Here is a 16440-nt window from a genome sequence, read left to right as displayed (position 1 = left end):
AAGTGGATGATGTATATGGAAATAAATAAAAGGAGACAGGTGTGGCATTGGCATGGATGTCTTGCATTCTGGTGAAGAACCCAACGAAGAAGCCCTTCAGACATAGACAGCCCTTTCCTGAGAGTGGTTGGTTATATATAGGATAACTACATGGAAACCAATGACGACACACTTGCCATATTATGCCAAACAAGGTGGTAATGGCTCAGAAGCGGAAAAAAGGTCCTTTAATCACATTACTGAATAGGGTTTCCATTTTGTACCATTTCCAATGTGTCCAAGAATTGCTCGGTGTGCGGTGTCATTTTCCTGTGGACAGAACTCCGGTGTCTTGTGAGACCTCCGGCTACTCTGGGAGTTTTGCTAAAATAGCAGCAGACATGCTGTTTCTACCTGGTATGTTAAAAGCTCCAAAAAATGTCTGACATAAGCTGCAAAATGGTTGTAGGTAATGTTGATACAGATCAGTGTTTCTGGCGTTTTATCTAACATGTTTAATTTGAGGCCATTTTAAAAAAACCTCTAGTGGTAAGACTAGTTTTAATAGAGAATTTGAATTCTGTAATTCCAAAAAGAGACTAGAGTGTGTAGCCAGGACAAATACACCAAAAACTTTACAAAAATATGTATATTGGAATTTACAACATGGTACCCGATGCTTTTTCACACTTTGTTGCATGAATCTTCTACCTTTAAACGATCTAACAGCAAACTGGTCCCCAAATTTGGGAAATGGAAAAATCTGCAACCTTTGCAATCTAAGTTCTCAGTCCTTGGATCATGCCTTATTTGCATGTCCAGCATTGGCCGCGAGCCGTCGTTGTTGGCTTAGGCCAATGTTTTTACTAAATAGTGTTAAAAATGTAGTTTCAGCCCACGACTTTTTACTTTGTCCAAAAAATGAAGCAGTATGTATAAAACTTTTTAATTATTTTAAGGAGTTTATGTATATATTTTAATTGCTGTCTTTTTTGCTGCTATTTGCACAAGAGGCCGACGCTATGTTCATCTCCCGCTTTTGTTTTGCTGTCAAGTTAAAAACTCACCCAAAGTGTGATTCTGGATTGCGTTTTGCACATGTATTGCGGCTGCTGAATTGTTGTTTGCACATATTAGGCCATGCTTTATTATCCCTTTTCTTGCTGCTAAAGCTGAACGTTTTTGCTGGTTCTCGTACATCTTTGTATTTCTTAGGATATGCCTTGCCACTTTATTGTTGTTAATTCCAAACGTGAAATAAGTTTTGTTATGTTTAATTTCTTTTTGTAACAAGCTGTATGCTCTTTTAAGTGGACCTTATATGAGTTCCAAATCTTAATAAATATTTGAATTGAATTGAGGCCATTAAACAGTCCAATGAGGCACTTTCAGATCCACGCCCATGCGAAGCTGAGGAACTGTTCTTACTGGAGAAGCATGACACCCACCAAAGGATAACAAGGAAGAACCCCACCCCACACACCACACCAGCCAGAGTAGGACTGATGGTCTATTCATGTCATATGGATATTGGATAACATTTGTAGCGCTGCTGTTCAAATGTGTTGTATGTCGAATTAATGTAAAAGAACACTAAGACCCTTCCCCCCCTTTTTCTGTTCCTCCGTACATTCAGCACAATTTGTTCTTTCTCTCCTTATCAATCAATCAAATAATTTGTAAAACGCACTACTTACCCGCAAGGGTTTCAAGGCGCTGAGGGTGGGGAGTGGGGGGTGCTGTTGATACTGGTCGAACAGCCAGGTCTTGAGTCGTCTCCTGAAGGTTAGAAGGTCTTCGGTTTGTTGTAGGTTGAGGGGGAGGGTGTTCCAGGTCCCAGGTCTTGGCGGCGCGGTGGGAGAAGGTATCTCCTATTTTATTTCAGACGGGGAAACGCCCCTTGACATTTCTGCTGCTGAACCATGGGATGCTTGCACTGAAAATAAAATAGTGGAAATAAAATATTTTTCTATAGGTTTTACTTTCTGTGTTTTGCATAAACCTGGCATAATGGCACACAGCATGTAAATCTATAACAGAGATCAAGCTGTAAAACTAGTGAAAGGGTGTAGCCTTTCGGCTGTTGTAACCTAGCGTCTGTTAGCCACCGTGTTAGAGCTGGAGAGTAAGCGGCCTGTTGGCACTACGCATTGTTTGTGTGAACCGTTGTTGGAATGGCAGGTATTGACGAGTTGGATACCAAAGGGAGAGTCTTGTTGGACAGATAGGATGAGCTTTTGATGGAGGTTTTCTTTATAATTATGTCTCCTGTTTATTCTCTGCTTCTTTAACAGGGACCCTGGAACGGGGACCCTCCTGATGAGGTTGGAGAAGACCACGAAATGACCAAAAGGATCACAGCTCTAACCTCTGGGTAGGTCATGACCCACGCAGAGAGCTTTAGCCCTGATGGAGACTCACAGGGCTTGTTCTGTAGACTGGGCAAATCCTCTGATCTCTTGTTGCAGAATGTATCAAAGGAGAGGGGTTGGGGGAGGGGACTTTTGTTGCACAGAAATTAGTGCAAGCTCTATATGTGTGGGCATTGCAGATGGGTCCAGTGCTGTGGAACAGGAGGGGAGTGGTATCATTCTGTACGTAGAGCATAGCTGAGATGCCAAATATGCTGGGTGTTGTGGGGAATACCATTGTTGAGGAAAGTGGAGGGTTGTCTCTTTCTTGAGGTGATCAGTTACCCAGGTCCTTGCTGTGTCTGAGCGCTATTGGCTGTTGCACTTGTGGAAGATGTGGGGACATGGTTTTGGTGTAGCAAAAGGGGCCATTGGTGAGGAATAGGGTTAATGTGGGAAAACTTGAAGTTGCCTTCCCTATTTATTGTGGTAATTATTGTTGGTGAGGTAAAGCCGAATGCCTGCTCGGTTGGTTCCTGTGACTGCATGATGTGGTTTGTACCACTGGTAGGTAATGGGGAGGCCGTGTGTTCTGTAGATGAGGAAGAATTGAAGGAGGTTTCCTAATTTATGGGATTATGGAATGTTTCATTGTGGTGAAGAAGTGCTTGATTTATAGACTATTAAAAACCTGCTTCCTTCCTATGCAATTGAGTTTTACAATGATTGGTTGAGTATTTGAGGGACGGAGAGCATTTTGGATGACGTTAAATAGCCAAAAATATACACAGGCCCTTCCTGGGCCTCTCTTGTATTGGCCAGGCAGGGCTCAGCAAACTTGTTTGTCAATGAATAATCTAGGGTGTCTTTGTACTTGGGTTTTGGGTCTGTAGTTTGGGGATTCATTCTCTACTTGGGGTTCTCTACTTGGGGATTGATCACAATGTATTTCCGGTCCTGAATTTTGTGAGATGTGTCCTAGATGAGGAAAAGGATAAATCATTCCGTAGATGGGGAAATCCTCCTCCGTTTGGGGTACTTGGGGTGCATCATTGGTTGAAATTATGGGAAACTCAGTCCATTGACGAGAAGTAACCTGGAGTGCTCAATTCGTATTTCTTAGAATTCATACCCACCAAAGTATGCAACTCTGCTTCATCAACGACAGCAGCAGCGATCTCGACAGCGACGGAGAAGACGGACACACTCTGACTCGCAGAGGGCACGAGAGAGATTCCGCAAGACCTGACAAACAGGTAAGAGACACCCTAAGACCTGGGATATAGGAAATGCTTCCTTACATTAGGATAATTACTGTGGATCGCCATAGTGGGAATGCATGGGAAATATGGATCGGATGATAATATGTTTGTATGATGTGCGCTGATGACGTGTGCTGCTTTTGGATATGTTGTATTGTATTGTATTTGCCCTCTCTGGGGCACCTTCCCTCAGGCTTAGCCTCAATTCCGTGCTGTGCTCGCCGGTTTCCAGTGGGTAACTTGTAATATAACCAGCGACTGTGTTCACTGCATTCTGCCACATGCAAATGTTTTAATTGATATGTAAATGATAATTTTGCAATTGCAAAACCTTCATAAAGAAATTTAAAAAATACTCTTGGATAACAGCTGACAACACTCAGTGACTTGATGAGATCAGTTGAGATCACCTGACAGTGTAAAAAAACAAGAATGACCCCTGCCCGTCCCCAAAAGCTGGAGGACCAGAGACCCTAAGGCCTGGGATACAGGCAAGAGCTGCAGGAGGATGCATCGAAGAGGTGAAAGAAAAAGCGCTGACGTGCTTCTGGGAGCTAGGTATTGTGGGATGTACCATTGGTAGGAAGGGGAAAGACAACTCCGAATAGCCGAAGGTGTTACCTTATTGTGCGGTTGGGTATGCTTCATCGACACGAACAAGGACTCATTCTCTGGATAGGAAAAATGATGTTAGTTTCCTTTGTTTAGGCGTTTTTTCTATGTATCGTTATTAATCTTTGTCCTTGTGATTACCCATTCAAACAGCAATACACTTTTTTGTAAATATCATTAATCTATTTGTGTTTAGTATTTAGTTCCATCCTTGTGATTGCATGCTTATAACAGCTGTAGACCAGCACTTCTGTTTTTTTTTTTTACAATTAGTTAGTTGATAATCTTCGGTATGCTGAACCATGAGTCTTTTCATAGATGTAGTTAAGTATGGAGGATTTTAATGTACATGATGCTCATGTGTGATTTTATGGATTGTTTAAAGCAGCTCTTTTCTTGCTGCTGTTCTGTTTTATGGTCATACTTTTAACTCTATTCTGCAGTTATGTTATATTTCACACTATCTTTCAAAACGCCCTCATGTTGAACAATCGGAGTACGGTGGAGGTACCACGTAACCAGGAAGTTCAACACGTAAACACACAGTTACCACAATTAAAAAGACATTCATGGATTTAGCATTAGTCGGGGACCAGGAGGTGAGACCATAAGGGCGTGGTGTGCTCTCAATTGCAGAGTAAGGACTTTTTCATCCCTTTCAATTTAAATTAACCCTTTTTTAACAACTTTATTGTACTCACATTTTCAGGATCACATGCTGTAAAACTTATGTTCTCTCTATGTGTATTTTAAACGGAAGCCATATCATCTCGACTCTGTTTCTCCTTGAATTTGTACACTCTGTTGTGTATGATGGGAGATACTGTTTCCATGGCATGGATGTTCCATACGTTTCCACACAACATGATAGTTAAGGGAGTAGTCTGGAGTCTCCAGATGTCAGCGATCACCAATCTAGCTGCGAATAAAAGATGGGAGATTAGTTATCCATTGGTGTGCTTAGTGGTTATTGAGTGTTCTTGCCTGGATCACTTACAATTGGAAGTAGGGGCTGGAGCTGCAAGGTAATCCCTGTCATGGTTCTAATTTGAGGCCGTGTTTTTTTCCTTTAAGTTTAAATACAGATGCAGGGCCACCACCACATGTGGAGTAAAGTGCCCCTCTCGCCACAGCATTGCAACATGCATTCGATGTGCCAAACATACCTTTCAATGTAGTGGGAGACAAGTACCACCTGGTCATAAGTTTGCATACATTTGAGTTATGTTGTACACTGAGGGATGACTAGCGGCTCTGGTGCAGATTTTTGACCACGTGTCATCTCCATCCATCGATCCTCTCCCAGTTTGCTCTGCATCTTGGCAATGAATTCCAAGATCTGCATTCGAGACTGAGAATCCGGTGCCTCCCAGATAAGAATTGTTATATTAAAGAACCTCCGTGCAGAGAAGGTTCTTCAAGCGCAGGCATCTCCTAAACCAGTAGCTCCGGAGCTTCTTTCTATTTCTTTGAGTGTTTGGTGTGCAATGCACAGGGCCTTAATCGAGCGTTGCAGACCAGGTGACAGCCAGCGGAGTGCTTGTTCGCTGGAGGGTTGTGTATGTGGTGCCGTGGGTGGAGTTGCAGCAGTGTTCTGCACCCATTGGAGTTTGGCAGATTAATTATTCTAAGGTGGTAGAGCAGAACACATTAATGCAGTCCAGGTGAGAAAGTATAAGCCGGGAGGTTGCTAAGATACAGGGATCCAAGGAAGTGGTAAGAAAATGTGACTACTGAGTAGACAGGAGGTGCTAGGGTCATACCTACACCCAGGTCGAATCCAAGGTTGTGCATAGAATTGGTGAGGATAAGCAAGCAACCCAGAAGGTTGCCAGGGTTGAACGGAGTTGGGGAGAGTTATAACGTGTCAGGATTTCAGTCTCTGGCATAGAGTCTCACATGGATCTTAGTCATTGGGGTCCATCAAGTGCTAAAAAGGCATTTCTGAAGATTCTGTTTCTTTGCGTGAAGCTTGTTTACTCCAGCAATCCATTCAGGCCTTAGTAGCCCAGGAAGACTGCAGGCTGGCACAGGCTGTTTCATATAACCATCCTACTCCAAGGCTCCTTCCTGGGGGCGTTGCATCTGGCTGAAGGGGTCCCGCTCATAGCTGTATAAGAGAGTCCCCTGAGTGACCGTGTCTCATACAATTCACATGACCTTAAAATCTCTGCTGGAATGAGTCAGGAGCCAGGGAAGAGGGCTGTGCATTTGAATGAATCCAGCTACACTTCCTCCTATGGCTTTATAATGCGCAGTCAGGAGTCCGGGATGAAATACCTGCAATCACCTGTGACATCTCTAATGCTTGTACAACAGTTCTAAAGTCATCAGCTGGAAAACATGTTTTGTTTCCATTAGCATGCACTTAAAGAAGTAGGGTTTTGAAAAATCACCACATGGTGCGTTCAGCTCAAAATACAAAAATGAGGGCTTTTACCAGGTATAGATGAGAGCCAGAATTTTAAAAAGCCCTCTGCCAAGAGACGGATCAAATAGTACTTTCCAAGGACCTGCACCCACCATGTTCTTGTGTCTTCGCGGGGTTCACTTAAAAGAGTGCTGCGCTATCCAAATCTTGGTATCCCAGGTCACAACGACACACAATACATATGTTTGAGACCTGATGGTCTAAGACATACTTTGTATCATTGGGATATTGATGGAATAATACCATTTCAAGCAAAGTGATATCAATCGATTCACCTGCAAAAGAATAAAGGATTGTCCACCTATGGGTTAATGCACTGTTCAACACAGACGTGTAAATGTGTTGTGTTCAATGGTTATTTGCTGCATGTTTCCTTCTGCATTAGAAGTTGTGAAAAAGCTTTAATGGGAGTTGGAGAGAGCTGGGTACATTCGCACAGATACAGTATTGCCTCCCTCTCCTGTTTTTAGCAGTGGACGTTTTCTGATATTTTTCCTGCATTACCAGAGGAGCTCTGCTCGTGTCCCACAGGTGTCGTCATCGCCGGGTCTTTCTAACATCAGTCGCAGCTCGTTGCTATCACCCTCGAAGGAATCGCCCAGCATTGTTTCATCTGTCCGATGGAAAACAGAGCTCAACTGGTTTGGGTGGAAAGCAGACAGACTTCCAGAGAAGGTTATTACTGCCTAGTGATGACACAACAGCAGCAGTGGCAAATTTAACCTTAGGAGATGAGCACAGCTTGTACTGAACCTAGAAGCCAGGAAAGCTGCCACCCTACACGTCTTTAGTCAAGGGGATAACCAGCCTGAATAAAAATCCTTGTTTGGATTATCCTGCTTGTTTTACTCACACACTTCACTGTATCTACACTTCACGGGCCACACACCCCCACTTCATCATATGGCAAGGAACAAAAGATCTCTGACAAAGAGCCCCTTTATTGGAGCCTGTTGGGTATTGCACCCGACCCAACGAGGAGCAGGTCCAAATGATGAAGCATGACACCTAGATTGCTGGGTGTGTGAGGACCCTAGTTCCGACAGAGCGGGATCCCTCCTGGTCCTTCCACAACAACAGTGCCCGACTTCCCAATCAGTATCCACGAAAGTGGTGAGTCGGATGTCTGTTTTGGTCTCTAGGCATCACCTTGTTGAGGAACAGCAAATCTTTTTTGTATAGGTTCTTACAGGGCATCTTTGCTGGACCCCTTTGTCGAAAAACAAATACATTTAAGTCAAACTAACCAAGATTCAGAGAAAAGCTTTGGGTCAACAAGGGGTTCAGGTCTGAAAAAAGCACATGGCTCCTAGTCCACATCTGTGCAACACATCTGTTGTCCTGAAAATGCCCAATATATTCACCTGGTCAAAATCATGTATTGTGCAACCATTCACCCTTCCAATTATCAACTCCCAATCACTCAACTCCCGACGCCCAACTCTCTTGCTCACACCAAAGCGGTTGTTGTCAATGACCTTGGCAATGTTTTCCTGTTCATTCAAAATCAGCCAAAGCAACAGCCATCCAAAAGTACACCGATAACCTCTTCCTACTGAAATGGGTACTCGTTCACAAGAATCACTGTTGAGTACACAGCAGTCCTCTTGCAAATTTCAAAGCCGTCTCTGTTTCTTAGTAAACAAACTAAGCTTTGGCAAAACAAAAAAAAATATTTAACCAGGGCCCAGTGGGACCCTCTGTTTCTGTCCGTCACTGGTTAACAGGAAAACAAAGCCTTTACTTGCCTGCCTGTTGCACACTGGAGCTGCAATGGAACATCCCTGGATGTCCCCTTTGTGGCACAGGGATGAAGCGACACAGTGGTTACTGCTATTTGACATTTTTGACTGAGGCCTGAGGGGATATTTCAGTCCACGCGAAAGACAAAGTTAACAAGTTTGCGTAGTTGACTTTCCTAGGAATCAAGGTGTTCCTTGATTTTAAAAACACCTTGTCAAATATTTTTCTCCCTATGGCCCAGATTAGTGGTGCTATATAAACTGTTAAGCATGTTTTTGTCTGCTGATTTCAGTTATTCTTTGTCCAGCTGGACTCTGAATTTGTCAAGTTCAAGATTCCATTTCACATGTATGATGCCGGGGTCTTCGTTACACGGGCCACGTCTCGCAGGAAGGTTTCTTAGAGCTCCCACCTCTGTCATCCATCTTAAAGCACTGGCACAATATCAAAGTAGCAGGAGCAAAGTGCCAGGGCCCACAGCACAAACAGACTGACAGTTGTTACAGCTATACAGCTGGTTTATAAAGCACTGCACTTTACAGAAAGGCAGAAACCTACAATAATCAGAGTATATTGCGTTAACCTGATAAACAGCAGCTCTTGCAGTGAGGTATGAGGAGGGTCATAATGTCTTGTTTTCCTTTCTTCTATCCCACCTTGCTTCATGAACGGTCAGGTTAGTGAGGCACAGTATGAGGCACACAGAGCAGTAATGGCCGACAAAAGGGCAATGTTAATATTACTGAGAATGAGTGAATGCTTTCAAGTTAGGTACGCGCAAATAGGCAGCTAGATGGTACAAGGACCAGGGTGTGCTAACACTTCTGCAATCCTGAGCATGCTGTACATTTATGTGCCTTATTTGCAACTCTTTTAAATATCTTCTATCCCTTTCTCCTGCAAGCAATCTGCAAAAACAACCTTGGTGTCCTCTCCCTTCAGTTCTAGCTCATTCTTTCCTACTCAACTTGATGCTCTATTCTTTAATACCATCCGCTTTTTGTTTTACTTGTTTTCTCTTTCTCTTCCTTCTATTCTCCTCTTCTTTTTTGTACTTTTCTTTCTTTTTTTCATATCTCACATTATCTATTTTTTGTTCCATTTCTCTGGCCTCTCCTTCGTTCTGACCTTTTGTGTATCTTTAAATCGATCAACCTGTGCTAGGTGAGATGCCGCCAAAAATCTGAAGCGATTAAATGCTGGCTGGAACCTGAAGATCTCAAGCGAATGTCCCCCGATCAGCTGCAACGTCTCAGTGAAGGCATCACCCATGACATCCAAAGTAAGTACCTGCCGGTGAGAGCTTCAAGTGAAGCTGACTGAGGGCACACGAGAGAAGAGCAAACGAGGGTGCAAAGTAGACGCCTGTAACAGTGACATACCCTGGGTGTCATGGGCCCTAGTGCAAGCCATGAAAATAAGTCCCCTTAAAACACTGCTATAAATAGGGTGCTGTGCACGCATCACACCCCTGTGCCCCGGTGTCGCTGCACCTGCTGCACTAATGTAATTTATGGGTTTCCAAGTTCTTCATTCTACTCATCTTTCCTTCTCGCCTCCCAATGTACACCTCACCCTCCTTACATCTCCTTCATCCATTTATTGCTCTTCTCTCCATCCCCTTCCTCAGTTTCTCACTTCCCCCTCTTCTATCACTCATCCTCATCTCCTTTTTACCTTTTCTGCTTTTTTCTGGATACTTTCTCTTCCCTTTCCCTTGCCCACTTTGCTCATCCTTCTCTCCTATCTCTTTCTCACTCAACCTCCTATTCTTCTCGCATTCGCTTACCTTTTCCTGCCTTCCACTCTGTTCTTTCACCCTCTCCTTTTCTTCCATCCCTTTCCTCTACTTTATTGTGTCCATCTCCTCTATCCCCTCACACTAAAAACTTAACACAGCAGTGCCCCGGCAGACAGTATGTCCAAAAACAAATAAAAGTCAGAACAGGCAACCTCTGAAATAATATCAGTGGTGCAAGGAAGAATACCAATGCGCCCCAGTGCATTGTACCAGCTGCACCAATGGTAGCTACTTCCCTGGCCTGGGAGAGTTAGGAGAGCAGAGGGGACAGAGGAGGCAGAGCAATGGGGAGAGAAGAGACAGAACAAGTAAGAGGAGAGAGCCCTTAAGAGAGAGAGAGAGAGAGAGAGAGGAAACATGGAGACGGGTCCTCAGTTACCATATAAGGGTAGGAACTACCAGCTAGTACTCAAGCAAGTACTTTTCATCTTTTCTAATGCACTCTTCTCTTCTGGAAGGGCACAAATGGCATATTTATATTCTCCTTTTCATGATCTTGAGGCTAACACGTGCTTCTTTATTTTCTGTTGCTACACAAGGGGTAATGTTGGTGGTAGTGTGAAGAAATCTAGGGAAATACCATACTATTACCATATGGTCACAGTGTAACCCTTGGTGGTTTCACCACTGCTTAGAAGTAGCAATAGTATTACATTCAGGATTTACTACCTGGTAAAACTGTATAAAATTCCTCTTTCCTATCTTTCTCCCCACCAGTGCTTAATTTGAGCTGGTGGTTTCTGGTGCTCAGCACCAGCAAGTAATTGTCAACACCGGCACTTATGACAGTCTGCCACATGGTGGCACTGTTTGTGCAATTTAGAGAAGGGCGCAGTTGTTTATGAATTCAAGGTACATCAAAAGTGACTATAAATGCCACTCAAGCCTTTCTCATAGTTGTTGGGGCATGAAACAGTCCAAATTGGCACACTTGTAAGAGTGTGGTGGTTAGTAGTTGTGTTGGTACTGCTATTGGCAACGCTGGCAGGGGCAATGGATCGCGCAAGCTGCAGTCGCCCACTGACAAGAGCCCTGACACTTATGACCTCATGCAAAATTCTCCAGGTAATTCATGGAGTGATTGGCACCAGAATAAAATGGCATCCAATCACAATTTCCGCCCACTTAGAATCCGAAATTGGGCGCAAAAAACATTTGCACCTAATGTCAGAGTCACCCTCGGTTGCAGAATCAGACAGTCAGTTGGAAACCTGTGTATTTCTAACTGTGCCATGTAGCGTTGTATTCTTTGTTTGGTGGCAAATGCCACTGATCTGTTGGTATACAGTGGCTCATTTAGCGTATCACAAAACCTACGATCAAAATGTTATAGTATGAAAAAAACAGACACCAAAGTATCTGACTTTAAAGAACCCCACATAGAAAGAGAGGAGTTAGGGGCCACAGGTGTGCCTACGTTGAGAAGCAAGCTTTCCTTTCTGTGAGGTCCGCTGTGTACATAGCATAACGTGACATCCGGTCTCCTTCCACAAATATATATTTATTTACATTAGAGATGACACAAGCCAAGCCACTAACGTGGACAGAGTGAAGCTGGCACGCCTAGCAGGACCTACCACTATGGGCATTCGCTTTCTGGGAAGAATAGGGGTTTCAGGATCCATCTTTTTACAAGAGAACTTTGAGCAAAACACATCTCCTACACCGCCTTGCATCATTTCCTGTCGGCATCCTTGTCATGCGCACGTGTGCTGTATTTTACCTTCACACCCAAAATTGTCTAGGGGTTCTGCTCTGGTTCTCTTCTGGTGTGGTCTACCGTTGAAAATGGGCCTGTGGTTTATTAACTGTTCAATTATTTAAAATCTTTACAGTAAAAGGAACTTAAAATCTGCACCCTCCACCTTGGCCCCCCCCTCGAACCAGCCAGCCACTTAATTACTTAAAGCGTGCATACTATCAACCCTTTTGTTTAGTAGTCCGTCAAGCGGGAGGTTGTTTTTGTGTTGCGCAAGCGTTTCCTTAAAAGTCTGTGAGTTCCTTGCCCTCGTGTGAGGGGTTATTATGTATTGCACAAAACATTTTGTTACCCCCGTTAAAAAGTCTATGAGTTCAAAGTGCCTTTGGTTTAGCACAGAAGTTATCTGGTCTACAACGAGCAATAATTTCTGGGTTTCCTTCTGGCAATATAGCAAAATCCTCTGTTTTTCAGAATCTGCAGTCCCCTCTCAAGCATAAACTCTGGCCAGAGCAGATAGACACAATTTTATTAACTTCCACTGGTAATGCAATGCGGCTGGGAATTCCTGCTTATTGTATATGTCAGTTTTTACCTTGAACATAATCATAGTGGAATGTAATCATGGAACCACAGATGTGGTGTCATCAGATTCAGGAGGACTGCCATGCCGATACTGGGAAGGGACGAATGCTGTGATGGTCATGATTCTCATGCTGGTTGCAAGCTTGGACTTGGATGATACGTCAGAGCCAGTATTGCAATAGATTGATGCAACTGTATGTTTGCTGTTCTGCATCCTATCATAAACCTATCCCAGCCAGGGGGTGGCTTTAGCTCATGTGGTCAGAGAGAGGCTGTGGTCCTACTACTGAACATCTCAGCCACTACCACTGGTGATACTAATGTCTAAGGGGAAGTTCTATGGCTCACAGCCCTCTCAATCTTGTCCGTGATATGCTTCAGCTCATCACCATGTCTCCTCATCGGAGTAACTCGTAGTCCATTGAGACATTGCCATGGAATGCAAGTCAAAAGACACGCAATTGATGGACGGAATGCAGAACAAATCAAAACATTCTCCCCCAGTCAAGAGATCTGGGTTAAATCCATCATTCTTTTGCTCACGATGCCACCCCAGTTTAGACTTGGCCATATGCAAATCAGTCTTGACCCTGTGCCTCATGCGAATAGTCCAGCCCGACCTGCCAAGCCTCGTCCTCCCTGGACCGGAAACAAGCATCCTAGGACCGGTTTCGGGGTTTCACCCCTCTTCAGCCAGGATAGCTTGATCCCAGTGGCACAGTAAGCCCAGGACCCACGTCTGGGCATACCTGGCACTTAGGGCAAGAAACCAAAAGAGACACAATTGATGGACGGAATGCAGAACAAATCAAAACATTCACCCCTAGTCAAGAGATCTGGGTTAAATCCATCATTCTTTTGCTCACGATGCCACCCCAGTTTAGACTTGGCCATATGCAAATCAGTCTTGACCCTGTGCCTCATGCGAACAGTCCAGCCCGACCTGCCAAGCCTCGTCCTCCCTGGACCGGAAACAGCATCCTAGGACCGGTTTCGGGGTTTCATTGTTCTGCATTCTGTCCATCAATTGTTCTTTTTGCATATGGAATGCAAGTCAAACAGAAGAGAAATCTAAGTATTAGCAAAGAGGACAAAAAATAGCCAAGAGAAATGCCAGAGTTGAAATTTGCTACATTTTAAAATCTACAAATGTGATTGTATCTCCTCCTTTGCAAAACCTTTCAGCCAGCAGCACACACAGCTAAAAGGGAAAAGGTTTGTGGCTTGTCACAAGATTTGACAAGCGTGACATCTACAGTTCCGTAATAACACTTGCAAAGCCGGAGATAAACGCTGCCAAACATCCTTATTTCCTGAAACAATTGTTCAACACGTAAATGAGACATAAATTTTCCTCTCGTGAGATATTGTATTGTTCTGATACCCCCCAATCCAGAAAAGCGATACACCTTGATGCCTCCCTTAACTTGGCACTGTTTGCCTCTAAAGTTCTGTTTTTAGGACATTAAATATTGCTCACATGTCCTTCATGCTCTAGGATATATGTACTGTTTGCCAACAGATCATTTACATATTGTAGATTGCATAATATTCCCGGAACACACAGCATCTAGTAATTTATTTTTCGCTGCCTCGTGAAACGCTAAGTATAGTGGGCTGCGCTTCGCATCCTCCGGGGCATGCTAGCCCGGAACATACTATGAACGCATGTGTTCATTGCTCACTGTAGCCTGCAAACAGGCAGGGGCTGTTCTTCTGACGCAGCCAGATTACCATCCAGAAAACAAAATGAAGCATATTTCACAATCCGTTTCATCACAATGTGAAAGGTATGATACTAAATATAGTTCTCATTGCCCGTAACTGGGATTACTAGTTGAGCACTTGGCATGAGTACATATGTTTCTCTAAAGATAAATTTAAAATGATGTCTGTATATCTGAGCGACGATGTCTTGAATGGTGGCGTGTGCAAAGTTGTTAGTCAAGTTTTGCACCATTCCTGGTTTTTGCCACACACAACGTTTGTGTACCTTACAGGTTTAAGTTCACCTTTACCCATGCAAAGTTAAGTTTCACTGCTTTGCAAGATCATTATCTCTCTAATCAAACAATGGCAAATGTAGGTTGACTTGTTCTCTGCAAGGTAGCCTTTTGCTACATACATTGTTACAAAGGTCACAACCTTCACGAAGATGTGGGGAAAGTTACAACTTCAACAAGTTGCAATCTTTTCCATCGAAATTTGCAAAGCTTGTGAGAAATACATTTGCATGCTCCTGCTTGAATGTTAACAATATATCCGCGCGCCACATAGCATGCATGTATAGGGAATGATTGCACGCTAGCCAGCGCTCAGAACACAACGCGCCTCATAGTAAAATGGGAGGTAAAAAGTATTGGTGCTGTCGAGGTAGAGCAGGGCGACTTCTTGTTTTTAATAAGTCAAAGGTGCCCCATGTTTTGAGAATTCAACACCCAAGGGTACGATCATACATGAATATAAACCATCCCAAACCAAGAACTTATTTCTGCAAACGGTGCAGGGGAGAGCCCTCCATTTTGTGGCTCTTGGCTCAATCTTATCGCTGTTCCATTACCTCTGCCCGGGTCCTCCAGCTGAGAGGGTGTTTTATCCAGACTGTCCACAGTGGTTGTTTTTACCTTGCGCTTGCCCTCGCACTGCTCACAGGGATTTCAAACATTCGGCTCCTGTCGTTTGCTACCAGAACGGTCATTGATAATGAAGAATGCCATAAAAATGAATACCACAGTACTAATCTCATTATCAAGAACCCATAAAAAGAAGTTTTTAATTTCGCCTTCAGTTAATTGTAATAAAGAACCAGTAATAAAGAATGCCATTATGTTGAAAATGTCAGTAACCATAATCTTGCCCTTAAACGTAACCCCAACTCTGGTGCTAAGCCTAAGCATTTTTAATCCTCATCATAGCCCCATCTCACACCGAAACCCACATTGTATCTTTTAGCGAAATTTTGAAAATTGACGCTTCCCAAAAGCTCTTTATTTTTTCTCATTTTTAAATTTGTTATTTTAGCATTTCTTCACTTTGGATTTGTAGTTTTGTGTTTTTTATAATGGTTTCTACATTTTCTCATAATGTCCTATTGAAAAAGGGGCTTGTGAGAACCCCTCCATACAATTACAATTTCACATGCACAGTATCATGCAGCTACAATTGTGTAATTATATAGTTACATGACTTACTAGACGTGCAGCTACAACTATGTTTGAAAAACATACTTTAAATTATTTGGTCGTGCCTGAACACAAAATTGAAATACATAATTCTGCTGATGCCGGGTATCAATGCGTGAAGGCGAGCCCAATGCATGTCCTGGCTTCTGTTTTGGGACCAAAAAGTCTGCACCATACCACACTCTCTGCAGTCATAGTTTGTTTATTGATACTTCCATTTATATGGTCCTATAGCGCTACAGAGAAATATTAAAGTATTTTACTGGCTATGCAGTTTCCATACATAGTGCTGCTGGCTTGCAATGTATTGATTTTTTGCATGTTTTTGCATGCTAAACCATTATTTAGTTATTATACTTCCACCATACTTTCTGCCTGGGGCTTGAAGGGTATGTGAAGAGCAGCTTTCCTGCTTGCACCTTTTATTGCCTTCTTACGAGTTTGGCTGACAGGTTACTCCATCACAAACGTGACGGATATCCCGCCCGCGGTATTATGAGCTCCATTATATCCAATGGAATATAATGAAACTCGTAGGACAGCAGACGGAATATCCGTCATGTTTGTGATGGAGTAACCCGTCCCCCGAAAGTCCTAATCCGGCCCTATGTTGTGAAGTATTGATCATACTGCTACTGAAACCCTGGAGTGAGGTGTAATTGCACATTAAAAGTTCTGTATAATTTGCCTGGCTTAGGCTGCAGTGAAATGGAGGTACTTGTGACAAGATGGAGAGCATCTAGATAATGTTCACAGTAAAAATACTCACCTGGATCCCAGGGAGGAGGGATGACG

General features: G+C 43.3%; 1 protein-coding gene across 8 annotated transcripts in view; it reads left to right on the top strand.

Moving 5' to 3' along the window:
- LOC146780096 (P2Y purinoceptor 4-like) overlaps window positions 1–16440 on the top strand; it is a 229659-nt gene that overhangs the window by 165533 nt on the left and 47686 nt on the right. For all 8 annotated transcript variants that reach the window (XM_085639818.1, XM_085639817.1, XM_085639819.1 and 5 more), the window contains 3 exons: window positions 2274–2353; window positions 3454–3586; window positions 9543–9660. In XM_085639818.1, the coding sequence (XP_085495944.1) occupies window positions 2274–2353; window positions 3454–3586; window positions 9543–9660 (331 nt within the window). The remainder of the gene's footprint in view (window positions 1–2273; window positions 2354–3453; window positions 3587–9542; window positions 9661–16440) is intronic.

The sequence above is a fragment of the Triturus cristatus genome, chromosome 12, assembly GCF_964204655.1.
Source record: "Triturus cristatus chromosome 12, aTriCri1.1, whole genome shotgun sequence".
Taxonomy (NCBI): Eukaryota; Metazoa; Chordata; class Amphibia; order Caudata; family Salamandridae; genus Triturus; species Triturus cristatus.
This window is presented reverse-complemented; position numbering and strand designations above follow the sequence as displayed.